Source organism: Tamandua tetradactyla, chromosome 11, assembly GCF_023851605.1.
Source record: "Tamandua tetradactyla isolate mTamTet1 chromosome 11, mTamTet1.pri, whole genome shotgun sequence".
Lineage (NCBI taxonomy): Eukaryota > Metazoa > Chordata > Mammalia > Pilosa > Myrmecophagidae > Tamandua > Tamandua tetradactyla.
In genome coordinates this window covers 35,443,269-35,468,216 of record NC_135337.1, presented here as the reverse complement: position 1 = coordinate 35,468,216, position 24,948 = coordinate 35,443,269, and the positions used below count along the sequence as shown (strand labels likewise).

Sequence of the window (24,948 nt, the reverse complement as noted above, 5' to 3'; positions counted from 1 at the left end):
TAGTAGGAAATTAGCTCAAAGAAATAACAGAAGCCCGATCACGCAGGCCGGAGATGTCCTTGCTTTTCATTTTCAATGATATGGGCTATCATTGGATAAATTTTGAGTGAAAAAGTGATACGATCCTAGTTTACTGTTTGCCTTTTTTTTTTACATGTGATTTTACTGAGATAGAGTCATGCCATATAATCATCCAAAGTATAAAATCACTGGCCCACTATATCATCATGTAGTTGTGCATTCATCACTACAATCAATTTTTGAACATTTTCATTACTCCAAAAACGAAAATAGGAATAAAAATAAATATAAAATAGAGCACACAGAACAACTCATACCTGTTATCCCCTCCTATTTCCATCCATTTTTGTCTTTATTTTCTTACTCATCTGCCCATATACTGAATAAAGGGAGCGTCAGTCACAAGGTTTTCATGATCATATGGTCACATTGTAGAAGTTATATGGTTATACAATCATATACAAGGCTATTGGATTACACTTCAGCAGTTTCAGGTATTTCCTTCTAGCCATTCTGATAAACTAGAAACTAAAAGGGGATAGCTATGTAACGCATAAGAATAACTTCCAGAATGACTTCTCAGCTCTATTTGAAATCTCAGCCAATAACAGTTTGCCTTTTTAACTTTTCAAAGACTAAGCCCATTTCTTAACTTTCTGAAAACTTGGTGTGTGTGCTGTTTATTTTCTAGTGAACTAATTTATATTTTCTTAGTTTTTTAAAGCCCTGAATAAGTGTTTGCTACAGATTGATGACCCTTGAGGAATCTCTGGTCAGAAAGTTAGTATTTAATGCTTTTCCTCCTTCCAAATCATATGGGCATAGTTTTTCTCCTGTCAAAGGAAGTTTAAAGGGCAGGCCACGGTGGCTCAGCAGGCAGAGTTCTTGCCTGCCATGCTGGAGACTTGGGTTCGATTCCCGGTGCTTGCCCAGGCAAGAAAAAAAAGGAAGTTTAAAGCAAATCTATAACTTAAATAAGGGGAGATGTCATATTTTAGACTAAAAATAATTCACAATAGAAGCACTATGAAGATCAGAAAGTATAAACCAGCTTTTGGTCATTCTAGGGAATTTTCAGCGTTCACTTGCAGTGCCTCTTCTTATAATTTTGCACTCAATGACCCTCCTCAGTCCTATGAGATCTAAATATTTGAGAATGACAGAGAGACAGGAAAGCTGGTAGGGAGGAACATGTTTGGACCACTGGTGAATACAACATGGTCTTTGGACGTTTATAAAAGAAAAAGATGATCTTTATTTTTCCTTGGAGATACAATAGAAAATGCATTGGATTAGAAATCTGAAGCTATCAACATGGTCTATAGTCTAACAGCATCAAGCTGTAGAAACTAAGATACATTTTGCTGAGTCTCAGGTTTCTGTAAAATCTGTTAAGATGGATAGAAGTAAAATCAATATTGAATAAGTACATAGAATTGTTTTTTTCAGCCATAACATTCGTTTGTACATTAAAATGTATTTTATTTTCTCCTATACGAATTGAATGGCTTGCAAAGGTAATTATAGAGTATTATCAGACAAATGTCCAGTCAAATATGCTGTGGTTGTATCTCCATCTTCTGAAATGTCCATTCAAATCTAAAAATACAGTTGAGTAACACCAGACCTTTCCTACGGGAAGTTCAGAATTAACAAAAGTCTCCAAAGAAATTACGGAAGAACTGACATTAGCATGTATCTGCATTTCTTCTATAAAGTAAGCTATATTTTCAGCAATTGAAAAAAATCCATGCTCCTATAATATAACTAACTTGGAAATTCTTATAATTATATGGGAGACAATAGGATTTTGTGTAATGTTTCCATAAATTTAAAAACCTTACTGTACTTAGAAAAAACAACAAAAGAAAACCAAAAAAAATCTAATAAAATGTGCTTTATCTACTGATTTAAAGTAATTCTTAATCTCTTTAAGGAAAGTCAGAAGGCTTTCCTATAGATGTTCAGTAATTGAGGGAAAATTAAGAAATAAGGAGAGTCTTGGTTTTCAAAAGTTTTATGTATGTTTACGGTTAAAGTGCAAACAGATACGTTTATATAATACATAAGTTTTTTTAAATCAGTAGGGTTTTATGGTGGATTTAATTGTGTGCCCCAGCCTGGATGTGTTCTTGCTCTTGGTCTGCATTCTGGTAGGGGGATATTCATTGTAAATAAGATCTCTTCAACATGTTACTTCTGTTAATTTGTGGCCCCACTGAATCGGGTTGGGTTTTAATATGAATTATTGGAATCCTTTACAGGTAGAGCAAAACTCAGAGCAAGCCAGAAAAGGCCACTATGCACATTGCCATGTGACAGAAAATTCAAGGACCAAGGGCCAGAAAAGGCCACTATGCACATTGCCATGTGACAGAAAATTCAAAGACCAAGGGTCACTGGCAGGTAGCCCCAGAATGCTACAGTATTCTGAGAAAAATATCACCCTACTGACAGCTCAGTTTTGGACTTCTAAGCTCAAAACCATGAGCCAACTCACTATTGAAGCCCATTCATTGCATGGTATTTGCCACAGAAGCCAGGAAACTAAAACAAACATGAATGCGAGAATTGAGATAATTTAACTCTAGCATCATAAATCAGTACAAAATTAAATTAGCCCCATCATATTTTTGGTACGCTATATAACATCATTTGTACTATGCCTTCATAAGTTTGAAAAGATTCTAAACCTGGAATACACAGTATTTTAGCCTACAGTCAATCATTTTAAGTGCTGAAATATCCTATTTAAGTTATGCCGTGTGTGAGGGTAAAGAAGAAAGGGAAAGTGTCTATTGTAGCCCTTCAGCCCCCTGACACATTTTCTATTTCATGCTAGTAATTCCTTTCATCTCCTGGAGGATCTGAATTTCATTTTGTGGTTATTTGCATTTATCTTGGAATGTCTCCATCTAGACTGTCTATTAACAGTGCCCATGAATCATATCATTGAACAGCTTCCACCCATTTGGGCACTGTACATTATCTCTACGAAGAAGCTAATTTAGTTGTCTTTACCATTGGTTCTTCCCTTTGATGGCACTCAGCACATACCCACTTGGCAGGAGTGGGCCCAGCTGAGCCCAAGGCTTTGGTCACGTTCCATTTGACTTGTCCATGTGGTAAGATCACTTTCAGTGTCCTTAGATAGATGTGGAAAACCAGAGAAGTGGCATTGAAACAGAAAAGAAAGCATCTCCTGATGGAACCAACCCAATAATACCCCAAAACAAGGCAGTGATAAAATGCCTTTTATTATATAACTCATACTCTCCTTAAGGAAGTGAGCATCATTTAAACTATTGGACTGTTGAGAAATACAATTTACCAATTACAATGACCATAACTTTATGACTCTCTGTAGAAGTTTGATATAACAATTATGAAGGTCATGTAAATGATAATTGTCTTAAGTATCATAGTTTTTCATTCCAGGTCTATGTACACTGAAGGTGAACAAGAAAAGGAAGTGCTGACATTTGACTCTTTAAAGTAAGGTACATGGATCACCGCCTCGCGAGCTGGCAATTCTCTGGTACTGCTCAAGCTGATTTTGAAGTCTTCTTTGTTCTTCTTCTAATTGCCGTTTCAGCATTTCAGCTTGTTGCTAAAGAGTGATAAAGAAAATTAGAGATTAGCAAAAAGCAATCTCCTAACCACTGGGAAAAAGTCCAAACCATTGACGTTTCCTTATTTATTTTAGCCCACCAGTAGCAACAGATCCTCTTTGAATTCTTTTCCGTTCATGCCCATTTTACCTTTCACTGTGGGGTTTTCTACTTCTATAATTATTCACCCTTCATTTCTTTCTCTAGCTCCAGAACCATCATTATCTCTCTTTTTTTTTTTTTAAACAAGATAGGCTTTTATTTATCTCTTATGTAAATGACATCTGGAAGTAGGTAGTCTATGCTTCATAGACATTGGAAATCCAGGCCCCTTCTATCTTTCTGTTCCATTCTTCCAGTCTATGATTTTTATTCTTTTTTTTTTATTAATTAACAAAACAATTAGAAATCATTCCAATCTACATGTACAATCAGTAATTCTTAATAACATCACATAGTTGCATATTCATCATTTCTTAGTACATTTGCATCGATTTAGAAAAAGAAATAAAAAGACAACAGAATAAGAATTAAAACAATAATAGAAAGAAAAAAAAAAAAAACAAAAAAAAACCCTATATCTCACATGCAGCTTCATTCAGTGTTTTAACATAATTGCATTACAATTGGGTTGTATTGTGCTGTCCATTTCTGAGTTTTTATATCCAATCCCGTTGTACAGTCTGTATCCCTTCAGCTCCAATTATCCCTTCTCTTTTTTTTTTTTTAATTAATGGAAAAAAAGAAATTAACCTAATATTTAGAGATCATACCATTCTACATATGCAATCATTAATTTTTAACATCATCACATAGATGCATGATCATCATTTCTTAGTACATATGCATTGGTTTAGAAGAACTAGCAACATAACCGAAAAAGATATAGAATGTTAATATAGAGAAAAAAATAAAAGTAATAATAGTAAAATCAAAACAAAACAAAACAAAACAAAACAAAAACCTATAGCTCAGATGCAGCTTCATTCAGTGTTTTAACATGATTACTTTACAATTAGGTATTATTGTGCTGTCCATTTTTGAGTTTTTGTATCTAGTCCTGTTACACCATCTGTATCCCTTCAACTCCAACTGGCCATTATCTTACCCTGTTTCTACCTCCTGCTGGACTCTGTTATCAAGGACATATTCCAAATTTATTCTCGAATGTCTGTTCACATCAGACATCCTTTAGTTTTTGGCTAGACTCACTCAGCATAATGTTCTCTAGGTCCATCCATGTTATTACATGCTTCATAAGTTTATCCTATCTTAAAGCTGCATAGTATTCCATCGTATGTATATACCACAGTTTGTTTAGCCACTCTTCTGTTGATGGAGATTTTGGCTGTTTCCATCTCTTTGCAATTGTAAATAACGCTGCTATAAACATTGGTGTGCAAATGTCCGTTTGTGTCTTTGCCCTTAAGTTCTTTGAGTATATTCCCAGCAATGGTATTGCTGGGTCGTATGGCAATTCTATATTCAGCTTTTTGAGGAACCGCCAAACTGCCTTCCACAGTGGTTGCACCATTTGACATTCCCACCAACAGTGGATAAGTGTGCCTCTTTCTCCGCATCCTCTCCAGCACTTGTCATTTTCTGTTTTGTTGATAATGGCCATTCTGGTGGGTGTGAGATGATATCTCATTGTGGTTTTGATTTGCATTTCTCTAATGGCCAGGGACATTGAGCATCTCTTCTTGTGCATTTTGGCCATTTGTATTTCCTCTTCTGATAGGTGTCTGTTCAAGTCTTTTTCCCATTTTGTAATTGGGTTGGCTGTCTTTTTGTTGTTGAGATGAACAATCTCTTTATAAATTCTGGATACTAGACCTTTATCTGATATATCATTTCCAAATATTGTCTCCCATTGTGTAGGCTGTCTTTCTACTTTCTTGATGAAGTTCTTTGATGCACAAAAGTGTTTAATTTTGAGGAGTTCCCATTTATTTATTTCCTTCTTCAGTGCTCTTGCTTTAGGTTTAAGGTCCATAAAACCGCCTCCAGTTGTAAGATCCATAAGATATCTCCCAACATTTTCCTCTAACTGTTTTATGGTCTTAGACCTAATGTTTAGATCTTTGATCCATTTTGAGTTAACTTTTGTATAGGGTGTGAGAGATGGGTCTTCTTTCATTCTTTTGCATATAGATATCCAGTTCTCTAGGCACCATTTATTGAAGAGACTGCTCTGTCCCAGGTGAGTTGGCTTGACTGCCTTATCAAAGATCAAATGTCCATAGATGAGAGGGTCTATATCTGAGCACTCTATTCGATTCCATTGGTCGATATATCTATCTTTATGCCAATACCATGCTGTTTTGACCACTGTGGCTTCATAATATGCCTTAAAGTCAGGCAGCGCGAGACCTCCAGCTTCGTTTTTTTTCCTCAAGATGTTTTTAGCAATTCGGGGCACCCTGCCCTTCCAGATAAATTTGCTTATTGGTTTTTCTATTTCTGAAAAATAAGTTGTTGGGATTTTGATTGGTATTGCATTGAATCTGTAAATCAATTTAGGTAGGATTGACATCTTAACTATATTTAGTCTTCCAATCCATGAACACGGTATGCCCTTCCATCTATTTAGGTCTTCTGTGATTTCTTTTAGCAGTTTTTTGTAGTTTTCTTTATATAGGTTTTTTGTCTCTTAAGTTAAATTTATTCCTAGGTATTTTATTCTTTTAGTTGCAATTGTAAATGGGATTCGTTTCTTGATTTCCCCCTCAGCTTGTTCATTACTAGTGTATAGAAATGCTACAGATTTTTGAATGTTGATCTTGTAACCTGCTACTTTGCTGTACTCATTTATTAGCTCTAGTAGTTTTGTTGTGGATTTTTCCGGGTTTTCGACGTATAGTATCATATCGTCTGCAAACAGTGATAGTTTTACTTCTTCCTTTCCAATTTTGATGCCTTGTATTTCTTTTTTTTGTCTAATTGCTCTGGCTAGAACCTCCAACACACTGTTGAATAATGGTGGCGATAGTGGACATCCTTGTCTTGTTTCTGATCTTAGGGGGAAAGTTTCAATTTTTCCCCATTGAGGATGATATTAGCTGTGGGTTTTTCATATATTCCCTCTATCATTTTAAGGAAGTTCCCTTGTATTCCTATCTTTTGAAGTGTTTTCAACAGGAAAGGATGTTGAATCTTGTCAAATGCCTTCTCTGCATCAATTGAGATGATCATGTGATTTTTCTGCTTTGATTTGTTGATATGGTGTATTACATTAATTGATTTTCTTATGTTGAACCATCCTTGCATACCTGGGATGAATCCTACTTGGTCCTGATGTATAATTCTTTTAATGTGTTGTTGGATACGATTTGCTAGAATTTTATTGAGGATTTTTGCATCTATATTCATTAGAGAGATTGGTCTGTAGTTTTCTTTTTTTGTAATATCTTTGCCTGGTTTTGGTATGAGGGTGATGTTGGCTTCATAGAATGAATTAGGCAGTTTTCCCTCCACTTCGATTTTTTTGAAGAGTTTGAGGAGAATTGGTACTAATTCTTTCTGGAACGTTTGGTAGAATTCACATGTGAAGCCATCTGGTCCTGGACTTTTCTTTTTAGGAAGCTTTTGAATGACTGATTCAATTTCTTTACTTGTGATTGGTTTGTTGAGGTCATCTATGTCTTCTTGAGTCAAAGTTGGTTGTTCATGTCTTTCCAGGAACCCGTCCATTTCCTCTAAATTGTTGTATTTATTAGCGTAAAGTTGTTCATAGTATCCTGTTATTACCTCCTTTATTTCTGTGAGGTCAGTAGTTATGTCTCCTCTTCCATTTCTGATCTTATTTATTTGCATCCTCTCTCTTCTTCTTTTTGTCAATCTTGCTAAGGGCCCATCAATCTTATTGATTTTCTCATAGAACCAACTTCTGGTCTTATTGATTTTCTCTACTGTTTTCATATTTTTAATTTCATTTATTTCTGCTCTGATCTTTGTTATTTCTTTCCTTTTGCTTGCCCTGGGATTAGTTTGCTGTTCTTTCTCCAGTTCTTCCAAGTGAACCGTTAATTCCTGCATTTTTGCCTTTTCTTCTTTTCTGATATAGGCATTTAGGGCAACAAATTTCCCTCTTAGCACTGCCTTTGCTGCATCCCATAAGTTTTGATATGTTGTGTTTTCATTTTCATTTGCCTCGAGGTATTTACTAATTTCTCTTGCAATTTCTTCTTTGACCCACTCGTTGTTTAAGAGTGTGTTGTTGAGCCTCCAGGTATTTGTGAATTTTCTGGCATTCCGCCTATTATTGATTTCCAACTTCATTCCTTTATGATCCGAGAAAGTGTTGTGTATGATTTCAATCTTTTTAAATTTGTTAAGACTTGCTTTGTGACCCAGCATATGGTCTATCTTTGAGAATGATCCATGAGCACTTGAGAAAAAGGTGTATCCTGCTGTTGTGGGATGTAATGTCCTATAAATGTCTGTTAAGTCTAGCTCCTTTATAGTAATATTCAGATTCTCTATTTCTTTATTGATCCTCTGTCTAGATGTTCTGTCCATTGATGAGAGTGGGGAATTGAAGTCTCCAACTATTATGGTATTTGTGTCTATTTCCCTTTTCAGTGTTTGCAGTGTATTCCTCACGTATTTTGGGGCATTCTGGTTCGGTGCATAAATATTTATGATTGTTATGTCTTCTTGTTTAATTGTTCCTTTTATTAGTATATAGTGTCCTTCTTTGTCTCTTTTAACTGTTTTACATTTGAAGTCTAACTTGTTGGATATTAGTATAGCCACTTCTGCTATTTTCTGGTTGTTATTTGCATGAAATATCTTTTCCCAACCTTTCACTTTCAACCTATGTTTATCTTTGGGTCTAAGATGTGTTTCCTGTAGACAGCATATAGAAGGATCCTGTTTTTTAATCCATTCTGCCATTCTATGTCTTTTGATTGGGGAATTCAGTCCATTAACATTTAGTGTTATTACTGTTTGGATAATATTTTCCTCTACCATTTTGCCTTTTGTATTATATATATCATATCTGACTTTCCTTCTTTCTACACTCTTCTCCATACCTCTCTCTTCTGTCTTTTTGTATCTGACTCTAGTGCTCCCTTTAGTATTTCTTGCAGAGCTGGTCTCTTGGTCACAAATTCTCTCAGTGACTTTTTGTCTGAGAATGTTTTAATTTCTCCCTCATTTTTGAAGGACAATTTTGCTGGATATAGGAGTCTTGGTTGGCAGTTTTTCCCTTTTAGTAATTTAAATATATCATCCCACTCTCTTCTGGCCTCCATGGTTTCTGCTGAGAAATCTACACATAGTCTTATTGGGTTTCCCTTGTATGTGATGGATTGTTTTTCTCTCACTGCTTTCAAGATCCTCTCTTTCTCTTTGACCTCTGACATTCTAACTAGTAAGTGTCTTGGAGAACGCCTATTTGGGTCTAATCTCTTTGGGGTGCGCTGCACTTCTTGGATCTGTAATTTTAGGTCTTTCATAAGAGTTGGGAAATTTTCAGTGAAAATTTCTTCCATTAGTTTTTCTCCTCCTTTTCCCTTCTCTTCTCCTTCTGGGACACCCACAACACGTATATTTGTGCGCTTCATATTGTCCTTGAGTTCCCTGATACCCTGTTCAAATTTTTCCATTCTTTTCCCGATAGTTTCTGTTTGTTTTTGGAATTCAGATGTTCCATCCTCCAAATCACTAATTCTATCTTCTGTCGCTTTGAATCTATCATTGTAGGTATCCACTGTTTTTTCTATCTTTTCTACTTTGTCCTTCACTTCCATAAGTTCTGTGATTTGTTTTTTCAGTTTTTCTATTTCTTCTTTATGTTCAGCCCATGTCTTCTTCATGTCCTCCCTCAATTTATCGATTTCGTTTTTGAAGAGGTTTTCCATTTTTGTTCGTATATTCAGCATTAGTTGTCTCAGCTCCTGTATCTCATTTGAACTATTGGTTTGTTCCTTTGACTGGGCCATATTTTCAATTATTTGAGCGTGATCCGTTATCTTCTGTTGGTGTCTGCGCATTTAGACAGATTTCCCTGGGTATTGGATCCAGAAGTTTGGAAGATTTTTCTGTGAAATCTCTGGGTTCTGTTTTTCTTATCCTGCCCAGTAGGTAGCGCTTGTGGCACACGTTTGTCTGCGGGTCCCACCAGTAAAAGGTGCTGTGGGACCTTAAACTTTGGAAAACTCTCGCCGTCCGGGAGGTTCGCTAGCCGAAGCGGCTTGAGCTGGCCCGGGGTCCGAACGCAGGGAGGGTTGCTGGCCGCCGCAGCCCGGGAAAGAGCCCTTCCGAATTTCCTAGTCGGCCCTGGGGGACAAGCGTGGCGGGAGGGCACCAGCGGCAGCGGCCCGCCCGGGAGAGTGCACGTTCCCCGGGAGTCACGGGTTTGGAAGGGGCCTCCCCCACCTGTCACCGTTCTCCGCGGCCTGGGTATTTCCGATCCAATTCTCTCAGTTGGTCCGGGGGGCTGCGCGTGGTGTGGGCACCAGCCGCTGCGGTTTCAGGGTACCGCCTCTCCAATTCTCCCAGCCGGCCCGGGAAGGGGGAAGGGAGTGACCCCAGCCACTTGCCGCCCCGCCCAGTGTGGCCCACGCGCCTTGGTGATCTCACCCGAGCTGCTTCTCTCAGCCAGCCAGCCGTTCCAGGATGGGGTACGCTGTCTTTTTTATCTCTGTTGTGGCTTTGGGCACTTTCTGTATCGTTTGTACTCCCCTAGTAGCTGTCCTGGAGAAGAAACTAAGATCCGCGCATCTTACTAAGCCGCCATCTTCCAGGAAGTCCCATCATTATCTCTTAATCTCTGAAATGTTGGGGCCCCCAGAATTACATCCAGAGGGTCTTTTTTCCCTCATTCCATACAATGTCTTTCAACAATCTCAGTCACCTTTTTAATTCAATTATCATTTATATACAGATGAATGTCATTTATTCTCCTAAGAACCTTATCAAACAACAGGGCATCTAGGTGGGTATACAAAATCAGGTGAAGTATCTGAGACTAGGATAAGGGATTTGTTCCAGATCTACAGTTTTGGTGGAAGAAGAAAAAAAGAGCAAGGAAATCTAGGACCCCAGGTTGACCATACTGCCCCTTTAAAGCAGAACTGCAATCTCAAAAAGTGTCTTGCGATGGCATCTGGAAAACTAATCACCTATAGGTAGATTGGTCACCTGGGGGTAAAGGGCAGTGTGCCCTTTGTCTCATGAAGATGCTCACATAGGTAGTTCACACAAGATTTGCAGAAGCAAAAATCTAGCTACCCCACTTACTAGGGAAGATGATCTTGATAATTTTCTAGGCTGTGTGCTTTTGCCATTTATGGTTACCTCTTTGGAATTTAATTATTCTCATCTAAAAAATGGGACCACAATAGCTCTGCTCCACAGTGAATAATTAGATGAGGAAATGCATGTAAAACACTTTGTTCAGTATTTGGTAAATAAAAACTACTTCTTACTGAGTGATGATAATAATAAGTAACGATAAAACAAAATCCACAAGTTAAAGGCTTCAGAAACCAACTCAAGGACAAGGGCATAGAAACAGTAACTTGAAATTAATTTAAAGGTGATCTATGATCCCAGCAAAGGTCTGTTCTGAGTAATTAACAAATTAACAGAAAAGACTGCTTAATACCATGGGCTAGCTATATAGTAAATAAATAGATGACATTCATCTGTGTATAATGATAATTGAAGTTAAAATGTAAAATGTGACTAAGATTCATTTATACTCAACAAATTATAGTGCTTATTCTGTCTCAGATGCTACTCTAAACACAAGTATTAACTCATTTAACGATCAAAGCATCTCTTTGTAATAGGGATTAAAGTCTCCATGGTACAGAAGAGGAAGCTGAGGCACAAAAGGGGTTAGAATAACTTGCCCAAATCAGGTATTTTAATAAGTGGTGGAGATGGGAGCCATATGCAGGCAGACTGGCTCCAGAGTCCTGCCCTGAACTGTGGTATTAGCCCTTTTGTCCTTGCTTCACGAGCTCATCATCACAGAGAGGAGAAAGAAACCTATGCTCTCAAGATAATATAATTGATGAACACCTGGTGTTGACGTTCCCGGGCCCTCTGTTCCTCTGCCAGCCTGCGCTCTCTTTCCAGCTGCATTTGTCTCACTTGTTCCTGATGGATTCTTTCCCTCTCTGCCATCATTTGCTGGTTCTTCTTTTGCAGCTCTTCCAACCTTCGTGCTTCAGCCTGGGCAGCCATCGCTCTCTCACGTGCCTCTGTAGAGAAAGAAGAGAAAGACAAACCTCTCTAGGATTAAAATGTCCCTTCCTTCTGCCTCCCACTCTTTTTTGTTATGGTTGCTACTTCGTAGAGAAAATTTCCCTACAGTCTTTTTTTTTTTTCTTTTTAGGTAACCATAATACAGCTGATTGTACACTCAGATACGGCCTTAGGAGCTAAGAAGCATCTTTGCCATTTTGTTCTAGTTGAATATCCTGGGTGGGCCAACCCAAAATAATTTAAAATTTGTAGACATTTCTGGTTTACATGACTCTTCCATTTTGTTCTCACCTTCCTCTTCCTTTTTCTTTTTTGTGAGAGCCTGGTCCGTCCGTAGAATTGCATCACTCACCGTCTCCTTGGACTTTAAATATTTCTGCAGAGTTTCCTCAGCCTAGGAACCCCCAAAACATGAAAGTAAAAGTAGGAAATGATGATCAGGGATGTTGTAAACAGCTGTATTTCTTTGTCTTCCCAGCATCTTTTCCTTCCCAGAAGTGCTCTGCCTGCACCTGGTGGATCTGTCAATCAAGCCTCTCCTGTCTCAGGGGTGGTCCCCATACCGGGTCAGCCAATCACGGCTGGGTACAAGGGATTTGTTCACAGGTGGGGCAACACCACACTTGGGTCCTAAAAATATTGATATGGCTACCAGGGGAAGAAAGAAGTCTCTCCCCTGAGTGCATTAAGGACTAGTTAAATTGGAGTTGTTAGTGTCATCTTGGCTGCCATGTGGGGTGAGCCCTTCTGAGAAGCCAGTAGCGAGGAAAATGGAATAGAAAACATGAAGGGGAGAGAGAAAGGTTGGAAGGGGAAAGAACAATGCCAATAATTAAATTCCCGGATGTAGCTGGGCTTGAAGCTAAATTAAAATCTTTTACTTTGAGTTAATTTAAGCTAATGAAGGTTTTTTTCTTAAATTAGTTTCAAATATTGGGATTCTGTCCTACCTAACCAAGGTGGTCCTCTTGTTTTAAGTGGTTGCAATAAAAGTCTGGGGATTATGCTGATAGATGAATTTAATGCGGTGACTATCATGAGAGTATAAATCCTGTTCTAGGAACGCCAATATCAGGCAAATAGTAGGTATTCTAAGTATGCTTATCGAATGAAGGAGTAATGGCTAAGCGAAGACATGGATCTCATCTGTGAGTCTTTCCACCTGTTCTTGCTGTTATGAAAGATGTTCCCACCTGCCCTCACCCCCAACCCCCAGCAGTTCCCCACAGTTAATAAAGCTAGGATACCTGGATTCCCTTTCTGGGCTTTCGATAGTACTCTGCCTTCAGCTTTTCTGTCTTCTGAATGAAGAGTAGATGTCCTCCTGGTTTAGAATAAATTCCCTCCTTCACTTCTCTTTCTAGAGGGCCGAAAATATCCTGAAGCAAAGCTGAGCAGTGATCCGATGATGCTTTCAAGTTCTGTTTACAAATGTCATCTTGTTTTGCATCTAGACTGGCCTTCAAAAAGGAAAAGGCCCACAGAGAAGATATTAGAAACAATTCGGTATCCTGGTAATGATCCTCAAAAAATAATCTATATTTTTTTCTAGAAACTTAGAGAAATACAAGCAAGACTATATCCCTTCTACCAGACCCTGACAAGTTCCAAGAATGTTACTCTATAGAAAAATGATATTCACTTTTGGGTTTCAAATCTCTTGGCACCTTTTCTGCTGCTTGCTATCTCTGCTTTAGATGTAATGTTCAGGTCATAGATCTCTAAATTTATGCCTTTATTTTAAACATAAGCTACTATTGTGTAACATTCTTAGATTCCTTATTATGCTGAACCTAGGACTTCAAATGAGTTCAATAATGAATTAATTGTGGTACCACATAATGCTGCACTGGTTTTCAATGTCTTCACTTTCTTAGCTTTTGGCTGGAATAATATCAACTTAGTTTACTAAGCCTGGATACACAATCTTTTAGAAGATCCAACTGACAATTTTGTGTTCTTGATTAATAAAAAAGATAAATTCATACATCATAAATGCAACTCTTTAAAGGAATAAGATTTTTTTTAATTGAGTCATGGAGTAACAAGGTAAAGGTGAGTTATGTGTCTGTGAATATTTCAGAGTCTAGAGGGCCTAGAGTAGTTACATTTGCATATATAAATTATATGTATATACAGTGATATCTTCGCTACCCAAGGGATTATCATTATTTTTCAGTCCAGTAAGAACTGCTTCTCTTGGGTCCCATTTTTTCCCTTCAACTGACCCTAATCTCCATGAACTAGAACACAAAAACTTGCCTCTAATTCCTTCTGGAACTTCTGGTCCACATCCTTGAAAGAGTTCTTCATGAAGACTTCAGTGGCCTCTCTCTCACTGGCCCTGTGCAGATCCAGCAGCTCCTGGAGGGTTTCCGTGGGCAGCTGCAGCTTCTGGCCCATCTGCTTGTCATAGTGGGCAATGGCTTTTTGTACTGCAGCCGAATTCTCTATCTGGGCCAAGGCCAGGATTGTATTCCTCATGCAGGGCATGGTCCCATTGCTGATGGCATTGACGTAGGTCAACACCAGGTTCTCTAGACCTTCATTGACAGAAGAAATGCTTGTATTATTTGCAAAGAAAGAGGGCATACTGTCTACTGAGTGCATTGCCTGAACTTTGTTTACTGCTTTATTTTGCTAAGGTTGCCAGAATGCAACACACCAGAGATGGATTGGCTTTTATAAAGGGGATTTATTTAGTTACAAATTTACAGTTCCATAGAGGAAAGGCAGCTATCTTTCATCTGGGTTTCTCTGTCACATTGGAAGTACATGGCAATGTCTGCTGGTCTTCCCTCCTGGCTTCTAAGTTCAAATGGCTTTCCCCAGGGTGATTCCTTTTTGCATCTCCAAATGTCTGGGTCTGTGTGGGCTCTGAGCTCTGAGATGAGTTGTGCTGAGCTTCTGAACTCTCTTCTGACCTCTCTCTTTTAAGACTTCCACTCATTGTGGAAGGCACTCAGCTCAGCCAACCACAGACGTGATCAACATAGATAAATTTCACAGGCTGATAATTTAAGTCCACAGCAACAAAATAACTGGACACCTGGCCAAGTTGACACTTTTTGCTTGGGCCCAACTTTCCTCAATTGTGTAACAATAATTTATGGAGTTCTGAGGCTTAGAGCCATTAAGGAAAAAATGGACCAAAAAGTCTGCTTAGACTTCTTTTAAAGTTCTCAACAACTTGGGGATCTGCTTGTTTAATGTTTGTACTGACTAAACTCCATTTCGATAAGGAAGATATCTGTCTTGCTCACCTTGTGCCTATACACAAGGCTATAATGTATAATAAGTACCCGATATATTTCTGACATTGGAAAGAGAATCTTATGTCTTTTATTCTTTACATTGACTTAGGAAGGAATATCTTTAAAAAGGAACTCACGAGGTCCATTGACCTTGATCTCTCCTGAAAGTGTCTTGGTCTTTGAATGGCTGTAGATATAGGAAGAGAATTCTGCAATTTGTTGCACAAATTCTGGATCCAGCTCATCGTCTTTCAGTGTCTTGAGGACGGCAAGTTTCTTCCGATGACTGGGTGAGTTGAAGATAAAGCATTTCTTTTTTGGAAAAAACTTCTGTATACATAGACGGGGCAAATTGGAATTTTGAACATATTGGTCAGTACCTGGAGGAAGAAAAATAAGATTTACTTAGCATAGCATATATTTTATTTTAATCTGCTTCCTCAAAAAAAATCCCTTCCACCCAATGTTATTTATTGCAATATATCCTCACAAATTCTAAGCAAAAAGATAAAAGATAACTAATCAGGAAAAGAAAAAAAGAAAAAAATACTTGCTGCAAGAACAAGAAGGAAATACAATTTAATAGTGGTTTTATTAGGTCATTATAAATTAATAATATTAATTATTTATTTGGTGGGATAACCAGGTAGTAAATATAGGAAATTATAAATTTAACCACCTACACACAAAAAAAGACAATTTCTCTTGTTTCTTTTCTCCCTCTTTACAAAATAGAAGCTCATGTTACCTTCCTTTGGCCTCAGTGAAATCTCCAAGTACTCATCTTCAGTTATGAGCTGTCCATCTGCTTCCAGCTGTAGGTAGAAGTCTCTTAGAGTCCACACTAAGTCTGGAAAGTTCTCAGAGTTAACTGTATCTTCAACCTCATTAAGATCAGTTGAGGATCTTACCCTGAGCAAATCTGTCCATTCAGTTACATTGCTGAGATGTCATTAAGGAAAACTATCAGAAAACAGCCTGCCTCTGATAAGCCCATATTTAATTCCATCTTTCCCAGGATCTCTATTCCCAGGACCTTTGGGTCCTAACTCATCATTTCATCAGTAAATATACATGTTCTTTTCCTTGCACTTTGAATGTTTTTCATATTTTAATTTTTTATGCTTGAATCACCAGGATCCACCAGCTGTTGAGCGAGCACTGGAGAGCTTTCTGGCTTTGTGTTTTCTGGGACCACAAAAGGATACTAGAGAAAGTTGATGGCTTGCTGGTCAATGGCATTCATGGTATTATATACCAAAGTGCTGCTCAGTAGTATTGTCAGTGCAAAAATCTGGCTATCATTCTCTGCATCATCCTAGAAATCAGAACAAATTTAAGTCTGTCTCATGGCATTGTAAGGTGTGTAGTGGTTAAAAGTAAGTCTCTATTTTGCAAATAGTAAACAAGACTAAAATTAAAATGACTGGCAGAAATATAGGAAAATTGGATAGCTCTATAGTTAGCACTGATGATTTTATACTGGACCATATATTATCAACACACCAGTTGCTCTAATACTATTGCTAAATCTTTACAAAATGGAGAGATTGAGCAGGATCATTAGTGTCCTTAAAATCAATATTTTCTATTATAAAAGACAAAGTTTGCCTATATGTATTATATATAGTTATATAACAGTTATGCCCAGGCAGTTCACTATGGAGATAGTAGGTTTATAAGTAGTAGGTTTATAATTACTATCTCCATCTCACAGGTGAGAAAACTGTGTCTCAAATTGAGGCTGATCATCTCTGAATCTTGGTAAATCAAAAGCAGATTCAAACCATAAAAAATGAAGGTTCAAGGGAAAGTCTCAATGGTATGATAGAGCCAGCTCATATCATCTCATGAGAACTGAGTGTATACATCTCTTCCCAACTCTGAGTTTAATGACTTCAGTTTGGTAGCTTGAAATCAGCTATGATGGGAGTATTTAGAAAATCAGCAAGTACTACAAATTCAGGTGTTTTCCCCTATGTGCTTGGTTATCAAACACGAGCACATCACTGGAAAAATCTCATATTCAAATGATAAATTGGATAAAACCAAAGAGAAAATAAAAATTGGGGGAAGATTTCAATTCAGAAGGACTGAAAAACACAAGCATTTTTGTCAAAAGTTAGAAAGTGTCAGAACCCTGATTTAAACATGAGTTTGTCTAATCCAGAGCCTAAGACCTTAACCACAATTCTCGGTAGGAGCAGACTTATGACAGTGATTCTATTTGCATTATTTTTAACACATCTGGGTTAATTTGTATAGCTCAACATTGATGCAGTATCTCCTAACCATAATTCTGGCTGATATTTTTTTTTCACTTCAGGTTCCCATACTTTGACTATTCAAACAAGAAATAAAAGGTATATTCTAGTCAAATGGAAGTACAAATTTGGAAAAATCCAGGTGTGCAAAGAATATTCAGAATTGAGGTGGTTAATCAAAATTGAATCCTCCTCACTTACCTTCTCTATATCTCCCAGGCCCTCAGTGTCAAGCAGAACTAGGGTGTGGTCTGGTTTCTTAGGATGAGGCACACACCACATCCAGATGCCTTTGGTGTGAGACTGCACTGTGGATCCAACAGAGAAACCTACAAAGAAGAGAGAGAATGTGACTGGCGCTTGCAATAGCAGACAGGCTTGGAAATGGAGGTAGAAGTTAAGGTGAACCAAGAAAAGAAGACAGCAGAAAGTACAGCCAGTACTTTCTGAGCGACCAAAAGAAAAATGGGAAAATGAGAAAAATTTTTTTCAAGTGACAAAGAGGGTCACATTAAATAGATCCTGTGGCTTTTGGGGACGAGGGGTCTACTGTAGGGAATCCTACTACTTCTTAGATATTTGGAGACTACTGAATACCGTAAGTTGTAAATGTGATGTTTCTAATAAGAATAGCATATTACTAAGATGTTCATAGTTTATAATAATGGGTGGACAAGTTATTTCATTGCTGTCTTAATCCGTATGAGGGAAATGGATTATGCTTTTTACAAGAAGATACTAAAGCAGAAAAAAAAGTGATATGTAAGGAAAGAGAGCATCCCTTTATCTCTCAGATCATAATAAGAAGTCCAGACATAGCCTGAACATTAGCTTTCAATTTCTAATCTTTTGTCTAAACTTTGCCTTCTGCAATCATCACAGTAGACCATATGCAGTGTGGGTGAGCAGAGGGGGCTTATCTAAGCTTTGCTGATGCCACTCACCCTTTTTCTTCCCAGCCAGCTTGTTCATCAGGTAGGATTTGCCTGTGCGGTACAGACCCACAATAGCCACCACCACAACAGGCTGGTCGATGGCAGACAGGATCTTCAGAGCTTCCTGATTAGTCTTCAGTTCCCCTTTAAGGTTCTCAATGAGGCACACTGGGCCCGGCATGTGGCTCTCTGGGGCCATGTCCACCTTGTTACTTTATCTGCAAGGGAAGAGATGGGATGGGATGGACTGGAATTTCCAGTCTTTAAGTAGAGCAAGTTACCTTGCTTCCTGAAGCAAGAGTCATTTTCCAGCAAAATTCCTGGAGAAATTTTTTTTTAAGTGACAAAGAGGGTCACATTAAATAGATCCTGTGGCTTTTGGGGATGAGGGGTCTACTGTAGGGAATCCTACTACTTCTTAGATATTTAGTGCACACAAGGAAACCCATTTTCTGGGTCTGACCTATTGCTGCTAGCTTGAATCAGACTTACTCCATTCATTTTTGACTTTCTTATTTTTACCTCCCTGAATCATCGGATTGATTTCTTATGACTATTTCTGATATCACACTTCTTACTTTTACCCCATATCAACTTGCTTTACTTTTATTCAGGGATATGTCCAATCAATCTGTATTATAGTAAATCCCACTGGGTCATTATGTTAGCATTAGCTAACAAATCAACAAATATGGTTATTTTTCTTCTTAGAATGATGTTGTTAAAAGAGCTTTTATACATAGTTTTGTTATGACTTCTTTAACTAAAAATTTATGATAATTTCATGGTTGAGAAAGAGAGTGAAAATACTTCCTTTAATAATGCTTAACCAATCAATTACTTTCTAACTTTTAGGCATTGATGCCCATAACCTGAGAAGTCCCTGATAAATTAATTTTAAATTGTATGAGATCAAAGCAAATGCAGGCATTTCTGCCCTGTTTTATCGTAAAGAATACTTTTCTTTCATTTTAAAAGTGATTTACTACAGAAGCTAAAAACCACCATCAATCTAACTTCCTTTTGCTGAAATCTCACAACTAAAAGATCTGGATTCTCCTTTTCTTTACGAGAAGACTGCAAAAAATGTTGTTTTGTTTCATTTTTACAATTATAAAGGCTCATTTTCCCCTGCACCCTTACTCATAGCTAAGACCCCCAAAATCATTCAGGTGACAGATAAATTAAGACAGAATTGTTTGGGAGTCATTGAAGACCCCTTACATATGGCATACCACCAGGGCGGGGGATTCTCGTAATGCTCAGTTCATTCATGATCCAGAAAGAGGGATTCCACAATGATTCTAATCTGTTACCAACGCCATATTGATGCCTTATATTTGTGGAGCTCGGTTGCCTGGCATGTACGTAGCAGAGGTCATAACAGTTTTTTTATTAGAAAGATATGGGGACATAACAGAGGACATAATAATTAGCTAGAAAAAGTGAAGAAACACAAACCAAATCTATATACAGATTTTGGGACCATCCAAACTTTTGTGGTTCAGGATGATGTCACTAATGGGAAAGGAAACTAAGTTTTCAGACCTCCTTATGAATCACATTGGTGCTGTGTATCTATATTAATATTATTTTACACATTGTACCCACATTATCTGGGCAATAATCTCCAAAACAACTTCGCAATTTCCACATGATTCAAATTCCATACCCAGTGACGGCTCTGCCCTTTGTAACCCAGCCCATGACGTACGCTGTGGGGTGCATTTTCCCTTACTTTGCCAGAGTCTCATAATCTTTTGAAAATCAAGACAATGCAAAAATGGACTGAGACACAAACCAAGCAATACACATTTTGGCTTTGAAGTAATGCAGATCTGACTTCCAAACCCCAATCCTGCAGCTGTTTAGGTGGATGACATTTGACATTTCACTTAGCAATCTGAGCCTGTTTTCTAAAAATAGGAAAAAGTAAATACATAGTTGGATATAAAGCTGAACAATGCACATCATTAACAGTCCTAGCTTCAAAAAGAGAGAGCTGTAGGAGAGGAAAAGTGCAAAGAAAGAAAACACCAAGAAATATAGGTAAAAATGCTCAGGAGTGCTAGAGATGGAGTTTCTAAAGACAACATCTCTATTAAGCCATACAATTTTAGTTTTTATTTTGTGTTGCTGCTGTCATTTGCTTTTGCCTTCTGTGGCATTGTTTTTGGTTTGAATTTAGAAGAAGAGGAAAAGATCCTCAGGAAGGAGACCAGTGAAAAACAATGCATGATCTTACTATGACATACGCATCATGATGAGAGATGCATGATCCTATGTCATAGTAAGATAGTCAATGAAAGAGAGAGTCCCAAAGAGTAAACAAAATTATCAGACAGTTTTGCATAAACTTTAAAAAAAACAACAACACAGTTTTGCTTTTAAGCGTTCCATAATGGTGAAGGCAGTAGAGTAGTAAAAACAGAATCCAACACAAAAGGACTAAGGAGTAAGTAGAGGCTGGGGAACTGAAACTGGTAAGTCAGATCTATTTCTAAAAGAGGAAATCCAGATCCACCTTCAAATAAATTACATGACTATGTCTAAAACTATATAGCTGTTTTTATGAAACCTTTTCATTTGTTACTCTGGGTTTCAACTTTTTTTCTTTTTTGTCCTTAACAATCTTAGCCAGCAATTTACATTGAATCTCATTCATTGCTCCTCCTCATAAAAATAATGCAATTATAGTCTTTGAAACTTTCAGGCTACAATTTGAATCACCTTCATCAAATTCCATCAAAGACAAAGAAAGGTAACTTAAATGGCAATTGTGCTCCCAGATTGGTCATAAGGTGGAAAAGGAAGATAAATAGTGTTAAGACATTCAAACTCTCCATTTGGCCCACACACGTGCATCGGCTTAATTCAACAGTAAGCAAATGTAACCAACACTTACTGAATTCTGCTTTTTGATAGTACCATAATTTAATCTTTACCAAGGTCTGGTCAGACTCAGCTGCATCCTATCACAGATAGACTGTTTTTAAAATGCAAATCTCCTCCCATACTTTCCCCATACTCACTTTAACTATAAAACTGAGGGCAGAGATCCTTTGAGATCCTAAGAAAACAGCTGCAACAAAAACTTGGTAAGAGTTCTAACTTTTGTCCCTTGCCTTAGCTGTGTGGTTTCTTTGTGCTGTTTTGTTTTCCCTCCTCACACAAGACCGCTTGAAAATTGGATTCTGAAATAGAAACTAACCAAAGAGAGCTGGGCTTTTAAAATCTGTCTATAGGAAACTGAAACCAAAGAGCAAATTTAACATCTAAGTAAATAAAAAAGGGAATTTCCTGAACCAGTTGATGACTTGCATGTGTTCAATTGCCCTGATTTCTTAGAAATTGCATACTGTTACTGCAAGATCATTTTGAGATTATTTTTAAATTTTGAAATGTAGTTTGAGATGTAATGATATTTTATATCCAGTTCTGAGGCAGTGTAGGGGGAATATTACATTATTTTAAGATCTCATTTTCTCAATGTAAGATGCACTCACATAGGAACAAGTTTTAGGGCTTCACACAGCATCAAGTGTTGCTTTTCCAATAGATGCAGTAACTGAAGATTTATACTAATCTACAGGAAGGAACAAAGGACTTGGTGCTTATTATGTAATGAATGATAAAGAGGATATTATTTATTGAATATTGGATGCTCTGTGCACAGTGTTCACAACCTTGTATGGATCACTCTATGTTAATTCTCACAACATATATTTTCTCCCAATTTTATAAAACTGGGCACAGAGAAATTTAGTAACTTGCCCCAAATGCAGCACCATTAATGAGAGAAGTTAAGGATTTATAGAAAAAAATCATACATAAAATAAGCTCCCATGTGCCAGCCTGTTTAGAAACATTGTAACACCTTGTGACAATTGACAAAAGCACAATTTTATAACTAACTACAGTCCATGGTTTGACTTGAGTTCACTGTTTATGTTGTACAGTCCCGTGGATTATTTTAAAACATTTTATTCTAGCAAAATATATGCAATCTAAAATTTCACCTTTAAACCATATTCAAATAAATACTTCAGTGCAGCTCATTGCATTCAAAGTGTTGTGCTACCATCACCATCATCCATTACCAAAATTTTTTCATCCTTCCAAATAGAAACCCTGTACCATTTAAGCATTGACTCCTCATTCCTTATCCCTACCCCACTGCCTGGTAACCTTTACTCTGGACTCTGACTCTATGGCACTGTTTGTTCTAAATAATTCATATTAGTGAGGTCATACAATATTTGACCTTCTGTGTGTGGCTGGGTAACTGAAAACAGAAGCTGGCTCAAATGTAATAGATGCGTTTTCCTAGCCACCTGGTTGTTCAGTGCCTCTCTGAAGTGTACACTCTCAAGGATTCCCACACTTTATGCCACGCCTATAAGTTCATCCACAGACTTCCTTGTCTCTAGTATGTCTTGTTCTCTCCAAACCTTGGCGGATGAGCTAAATAGGGCATAGAGAACTTAAAACCAAGCTGGTGAGTGGGTGAGTTGATTGACGCCCCTACTGCCAGAAGCTCCCTCTAGGGGTGGTCCTGTGTATTTCCTCTATATTCCTAATTTGAAAGAGCTGGAAATAAAGTAGATTAAGTGCCATTTCTTTTCCTGAATATGGCTTCCAGATCACTTATCTTTTTTGTTTAATCTTTCAAACCACACACCCCCAAAGAAAAACTCAAAACAACAAACTACAACAGCAAAACACTTAAGGGGTCTTTGAAGCCCAGGGCATCAGACTTTACTACTAGTTTCTCTCTTTATTGTGGGCATCTCTGACCTCTCAATCCATTCACCAACATTTGGCAAAGATAATCTTCACTTCCTTCTTTGAAGAATTGTATCTTTCCAGCTGACTTGTGTATCTTTATTTCTTGTAAATCATTGTTTTTATCTACCTCGCAGGCCATTCTTTTTTCTGTATTCTCTGCATTTCTTAAATCTCTAAATACTGTAGCTCCTCAATACTTGGTATTTTTTTTTTCCCTTCAATCCAACCATGACTGGATTAAATCTGTATAAATGATGCCCAAAATGATATCTCCAGCTCTAACTTCACCCTTGAGCTTCAAGCTTTTAAATTCAACTGCCTGTTTGACATGTCCATCTCTGTGTTCAAATAAATATCTCAAATTTAACACATCCAAAATAAAACTCTTGATATACCTCAGTGGTCCAAAACCTGATTCACCCACAGTTTCCCTCATCTGAGTAAAAAATAACTCCTCTCATCCTTGATGCCTCCTTTTCTCTTCCTGCACAAATTCAACACAAAAGCAAGTTCTGTCAGTTCTAAATTTGAAATACATCTAGAGTTAGATGAATCTCATAATTTCTAGTCCATATCTGTATTAGTTAGGGTTCTCTAGAGAAACAGAATCAACAGGGAACACTTGCAAATATAAAATTTATGAAAGTGCCTCACGTGACCGTAGGAATGCAGAGTCCAAAATCCACAGGGCAGGCTGTGAAGCTGATGAGTCCAATGGATGGCCTGGATGAACTCCACAGGAGAGGCTCACCAGCCAAAGCAGGAATGGAACCTGTCTCCTCTGAGTCCTCCTTAAAAGACTTCCCATGATTGCATTTAGCATCACTAATTGCAGAAGACACTCCCGTTTGGCTGATTACAAATGGAATCAGCTGTGGATGTAGCTGACGTGATCATGACCTAATCCTATGAAATGTCCTCATTGCAACAGACAGGACAGTGCTTGCCCAATCAGATGAACAGGTACCACAACTTGGCCAAGTTGACACCTGTCCCCAACCATGACAATATCCAATATCATCACTCACCTGGAATTCTATCCTAGAGTTCTAACTCTCCACCTGTATTCATTATTCTTCCCTTAGATTCTACTTCAGGTCTAGTAATATTCACATTTAAAAAAATTAATTGAAAAACTATGTATGCAGAGAAAAGTAACCAAATTGTTTTTAGTTTTGTTTTTATTGTTTGGTTTTGTGAAAATGTTGTATGGCAAGACAAGCAAGTGCCATTCTAGAAAATAAATTATTTTGCTCTAGCCAGGTAGAATAATTATGATACACATTTTTTTCATGGGAGAAGGAGTATACATTTATCTTCTTTCTTAACATGTACCAGTTTAATCACTCATGTGAACTTCAACAAAACAGAACCAAGGACTAGTCTTCATTGGACAAGAAGCTTAATGATCTCTGTGTTTCCTGAACCGAATGGTAGTTAGATACAACATACAGGAGAAGATTTCAATGTCTCCTTTTCATTTTTGCAAACAATACTATGGTCAACTCTTGTTTACCAGCAAACAAAGCAAATAGGAAACTGGCATTCCTAACATATCCTTGGTCTTGTAGCCACAAATGTATTAATGTGGCTGAGGTTTTGCTGTAAAAGTTCATGTAGTTCCCAAAGTGTTGTTTTAGTTTGCTGATGCTGCCAGAATGCAATATACTAGAACTGAGTTGGCCTTTATAATGGGGATTCATTAAGTTATATGTTTACAGTTCTAAGGCCATAAAAGTGTCCACCCTAATGCATGCAGGGAAAGATACCTTGACTCTGAAGAAAAGGCCAATGGTTTTTAGGGTTTCTCTATCACATGGGAAGGAACATGTTGACATCTGCTGACTTT

General features: G+C 37.6%; 1 protein-coding gene across 1 annotated transcript; it reads right to left on the bottom strand.

Annotated features, from left to right (window-relative positions):
* Positions 1 to 2,455: 2,455 nt before the first annotated feature.
* GBP5 (guanylate binding protein 5) lies at positions 2,456 to 21,510 on the bottom strand. Its single transcript, XM_077120347.1, has 11 exons — positions 21,344 to 21,510; positions 18,321 to 18,529; positions 17,578 to 17,705; positions 16,321 to 16,430; positions 15,861 to 16,054; positions 15,250 to 15,492; positions 14,121 to 14,401; positions 13,106 to 13,318; positions 12,150 to 12,252; positions 11,673 to 11,854; positions 2,456 to 3,631 (listed from the first exon to the last, which is right to left on the bottom strand). Exons 2-11 carry the CDS (start codon positions 18,508 to 18,510, stop codon positions 3,512 to 3,514), a joined length of 1,764 nt encoding a protein of 587 aa, XP_076976462.1. The 5' UTR covers positions 18,511 to 18,529; positions 21,344 to 21,510; the 3' UTR covers positions 2,456 to 3,511.
* Between the last annotated feature and the right edge of the window lie 3,438 nt (positions 21,511 to 24,948).